At 45.2% G+C, this 4,902-nt stretch overlaps 1 protein-coding gene across 1 annotated transcript; it reads right to left on the bottom strand.

Annotated features, from left to right (window-relative positions):
- Positions 1–472: 472 nt before the first annotated feature.
- On the bottom strand, positions 473–3,997 carry LOC128751320 (proton channel OTOP2-like). Its single transcript, XM_053852275.1, has 6 exons — positions 3,579–3,997; positions 3,380–3,516; positions 3,245–3,303; positions 2,466–2,614; positions 1,231–2,033; positions 473–1,159 (listed from the first exon to the last, which is right to left on the bottom strand). The coding sequence occupies exons 1-6, from the start codon at positions 3,991–3,993 to the stop codon at positions 989–991; spliced, it is 1,734 nt and encodes a 577-aa protein (XP_053708250.1). The 5' UTR covers positions 3,994–3,997; the 3' UTR covers positions 473–988.
- Positions 3,998–4,902: the final 905 nt, after the last annotated feature.

The raw sequence follows: 4,902 nt of genomic DNA, 5'->3' as shown, positions 1-4,902 counted from the left end.
ACTGCAAAGGTACTAGAGAAACCAAAGCACATTCTGTGCACAGGGAAGTGCTGTTATTTTGAGACATGACACCTTTGCCCTTTTGTCTGTTAGCTCTATGTCTCAGTGGCATGAAGGAAATATGACTAGACGTTTTTGATCGACAGACTTTCTTTTGTTCTGTTGCTGTTCTTTATACTTGTGTGCTCGTTCTCCGCTCAGTTTTGGTGCTTGTTGTGCAAGCTCATGAGGTAAGTCCATTGTCTGAAGTTGGAATCCGTTGTGTTACTTTTATTACAGAGTCATTACAATTATATAAGGTGCTTTTGTTTTTGCAGGTTTCTGTGGGACCCTTACTTTTGAGGCCATGGTTCTTTAACTGATTCGATGCCAAGAAAGAACTTGAGACGAGAAATTCCTTGCAGTTATGGTGAGGTGAGTTTTCCTCGCTTTAATGGATGTGTACAACAAAGCTTCAAACTATGGACTTTTTTAACTGTTGCAGAGCATTATGGGTCTGGGTGCGGGCTTTCTACCAAGAGACCCACTCTACTGCCACTTGCTGTCCGATTGAGCTCATACCTACAACAAACAGTCCAAATGAAATAAATATAGGACAATAATATTGGGTAAAAAGTGTTAAATCATATAAAGATAGCGCTGGGCACAGTGTTGACAGATATACACATTTATTTAAATAAAAACATGTTTCATATTTCACAACTGATTTATCTGAGCGAGTGTCAGCATCCACCGACGAACACTGTATGGCGAATAGCTACGATTATCAGTGAGTTAGTGAGCGCAATAAACAGCACGATATTGTCCTTGACTCAAAAGTATAAAATCCAGAACTTGAATTACTTTGATGTTCTCCTCAACGGCAGTCATCTTTATGTGGAGGGAAAACACCTGTGGTGGTTGGTAACTTCACAGTGACATTTGATTCGTGGGTCAGTCCGTCAGGAAGTTTGAAATCAGTCAGTGAGAGTCAATCGGAGCCGCTCCACTACGAGTTGAGGAAGACTTCGAAGAGGCCGGCCACTGAGTGCATCCGGTAGAAGATGCCGAAGGGAAGTCCGATGTTGACCACGGCGGCCCACATGTGGAACTGATAAAAATCGGACTCGGTGGAGTGGTCGAACTGGGGTCGAGCGCCGAACGCAGGCATGATCCATAACTGCCGGAATAAAAAAATAGGGTTAATATTTTTTAAAATTATTTTTAGGATTGAGTAAGAGTTCAACTTACAATGACATTTCCCAGCAGCAAGAAGGCACAGACTTCCTTCAGCACCCTCCTCTTCCACGACAGTCTGTTCGGTCGCTCCACATGCTGGTGCACCGGGATGGGTTTGATGTCGAAGTCCGATCCCTCTTTGCTGGTGTAGGGATTGGCCATCACAGTGATGGGGTGCACCTCATGGAAAGGCTCCCGATGAAGGCCCTCGATGATGAAGAAGTTCTGCAGGCCGAGCTGGATGACCATCAAGATGCCCCACGCTAGGTTGAGCCCGTTCAGATGACCTTTGGCGCCGGTGCCCACCATGGCCACGATGGTGAAGTAGCTGATGACGATCTGGCCCATGGAGGCTCCCACCAGCAGCCCCACATCCAAGCTGCGTGTGGGGTTCTTCTCCGACATGTGCTCCCTGTGGTCCAGCCGGTACACGACGCTGCCCACCACCGTAACCACAGACATGAGCGTGATGATGACGATGTTCACCACGAAGTGCATCATCACAATTTTGTCTTTGTGCTCCTCATCAATGTCCTTCTTCCTCATTTCCATCTCATACACGATGAAGGTTGTCAGGCCAGCGATGACCAGCAGGACGCCCAAAAGCGGGCCGATCAGCGCGTCCTTGAAGCGGAACTTGGAGCCGTGGTGGCCGTGCTCGTCCGCCACCCGGCCCACGTTTTTCCACATGACGTAGGCCATGGCCGAGGCGAAGAGGCTGTACTCGATGTTGAAGGGGTACAGGTAGTAGTAGGCCTCTTTGAAGACGCTGCAAGACGAGTGGCTGCACTTGCACTTGTCGTCCCCATAACCAGCTGCAAGACACCACACACACCACAGTCTTCAGTACCACCTAGTTAACCCCTTCCTTCATATCTAGTGAGTCAACTCAAACCCGCAGAACTAAGCTACTGTCTTGCCGAAGAGAAATGGTTTTGGGACATCTGAACATTGTTTCTCAAAAGAGGAGGTTCAGCTGAGGGAGCGGTGCAACAGCCTTAGTAATGTATCACATCTGTTGGTCAGATGCAAGCAGGAAGTAGATTTACAAGATGGTCCTTGAAAGAACTTCACATCGAGGTATAAAGATGGAGAACATATATCAGTCTGAGATGGTTGATGTGTAGAGGTGACTCAGCTAAATGCTTCCTTTGTTTCTAGGTCATTCACACCAGGAGGATGACTCATGGAGAACTAAGCCTCTGTGTTTGGACACTGCGAACTGCTTGGCTTGTTTCATCACCAACCTTTTTCGATGTAAAAACTTCGTCCTTGGATTTTGGAGGAGTTTTCCGAAGTATCGATGTCGGGGACCATGGTTTGATGAAGAGATTCATCAGTCACGGCGGTCATCCACAACACCAGATTGGTGGAGAGGGTGAGCATCAGGCCACATCTGGGGAAGCAGTCATGTATTAGATCAAGTCTTTTACCTTCTGATTTCATTTTTAATTAAATTCAATGTATTCAGTTTTGCATTTTTAGTAAGATTTTACTTTATTTTTTTTTTAAGTAGATTTTTTTTGCATTTTTTTCTTCCAACCATTACACGCACCAAGCTTTTTCTGAAGTATTATTACTATTATTTTTATTATAACATTGTGTTTAGTATTTTTTTAATTACAAAAGTGTTCAAAAATTCACCTGAATTCACAAGTATTAACTTACAAATGTTCTTTCTGAGTATTTGTGAGTCAGGTAATTTAATTTTGCCATTGCAATGCTTCTCATGACAATGTAAAGTTCGTGCATTCAGCTCATACGCTTAATACACATTTCATTCACCTTTTAAAATGTGAATTTCACTTTACAATGTAACATCAGTATGTCGAACTCAAGGGTCGTTGGCCTACATCCAGCCAAAGATATAATGATTTTCAGCCCTCTATATAGTGTCTTGAAGTTGTTTAAATTGCCTATTACTACACACTACTTTCAGTCCATAATGCACTGCAACACTTGAAAATCTGAACGTGTTTCCCCTCATAAACATTTAGATCTTTTGAAATGAACGTGGATCACCAACCTTGTTATGTTTTTCTGTACTTGTACACAATCTTTGGAGTGGACCCACAAGTAGTACGTCTGCAAATCAACAACACTGTGTCTTAATACATCCTTCACAGCACAAAAAGCATTTGTTAGTGTTGGGGGTTTGTACCTGCACGATGATAAAAACCAGCTGCACGACTGGAAAAGCCACTTTCACGGCCGAATCACAATGGAGGTAACCGACATAGCTGGCGATTTTAAAAATATCCATGATGATACTGAGGATTCCGAAGAGCACAAGCCCACCTGTGAATCAAAGACGGATGAAGTGGTGCTGAAATTTAAGTTTAATGTAAGTGTGTCCTCACCTCTTAGCCACACGGGTCCAGCATGAGCGTCTTTGTAGTCGATCGCGTTCTCCTTCCTGGCCGTGAAGACAACATAGCTGACCATCCAGATGATGGTGAGGAGCAGGAGGATGATGAGGAAAATCTGATGGTCTACAGTGCTGATGTTGACTTTGCTGTAGGCGCTGCCGCTGACCAGAGCGCTCCCCAGGATCAGGATGTTCACACAAATGATCCCGGACACCATCCACCCCCAGCTCCTGCCGTGATCCCTCACCACGTTGGAGGTGATGTTCAGGTGAGGCTCCGGTTGCCTCCCGGCTTGCCCCGCTGCGTTCATGTTGTTGGGCCCGTGGGTCTCCTCCTTGTCTTTGGCTGTCGTCTTGCATGGCTCGCAAGGATTCTCATCCGTCACGCAGTGGCAGGAATAGCACATGGTTCTTCGCTGAAAGCTCAGACAAGTGATGGCACTCTAACTGTCTCACCTCCTATATGAGACAGGTCTGACATGCCACGCCCACCTGTTGTTTCCGTCAGAAAGTGATCCCGCCCAGGTGAAACCTTTCCTGCATCACCTGCCACTCTTACATACCGATACAAAAGAGGGCTTAACCCCATACAAATGAGCATGTGGGCTCTTTAGTCCTGCTAAAGACTTGCATTCAATGAGAATCCACAAAACCCAGATGACATGAATAGTCACTGCATCAACATCCTTTATCTGTGATTCAATCACAACAGTTTCCCTTAAATCATACAAATATATTTCTTGTTAAAACACTTCTCTGCTGCACCTCAGAAGAGCATTGGGAAAAAAAAAAAACAAAAAACAACATGCCGGTTTTAAGGTACCAGGAAATCCAAGAAATCTGTTTTGGACATCACAGAATGCTGTGCACAAAATATGACGTGGGTCCAAGGAACCGGTTCTTTATTTGGTTTTGAGCTTTGATACAACACAGCATCCACCCCAGATGAGCGCGACATGCACCAGGTGTCTTTATCTGGTCAAACTCGATTCCTCCCGCTGACCATTCAGACGACACAATCTAAATGGCATCTGAATTCTCTCAGTAGGCGTAGCGTTCCCTATGGCTCCTATCTTTTTGATAGTGTGCTCCGGGGGAAATACTTCAGCCTCTTAAATGCTAATCCTGGCTCTGGAAGTAGATGTGATGCGCCTGAGGAGAAATTTCTGCCACCGTCCATCTATTGTCATTGAAAGCCCCTGGGTCCACCATTTAGACTTAACACTTTTATGACCGTTTCTTTTGGGCGAGACTGTTGCAACACGACGGGAAATCGTCGACCCTCTGCTCCCTTCGAATTGTAAAGCCGCCTGAAG

The sequence above is a fragment of the Synchiropus splendidus genome, chromosome 19 (genome assembly GCF_027744825.2).
Source record: "Synchiropus splendidus isolate RoL2022-P1 chromosome 19, RoL_Sspl_1.0, whole genome shotgun sequence".
Lineage (NCBI taxonomy): Eukaryota > Metazoa > Chordata > Actinopteri > Syngnathiformes > Callionymidae > Synchiropus > Synchiropus splendidus.
This window is presented reverse-complemented; position numbering and strand designations above follow the sequence as displayed.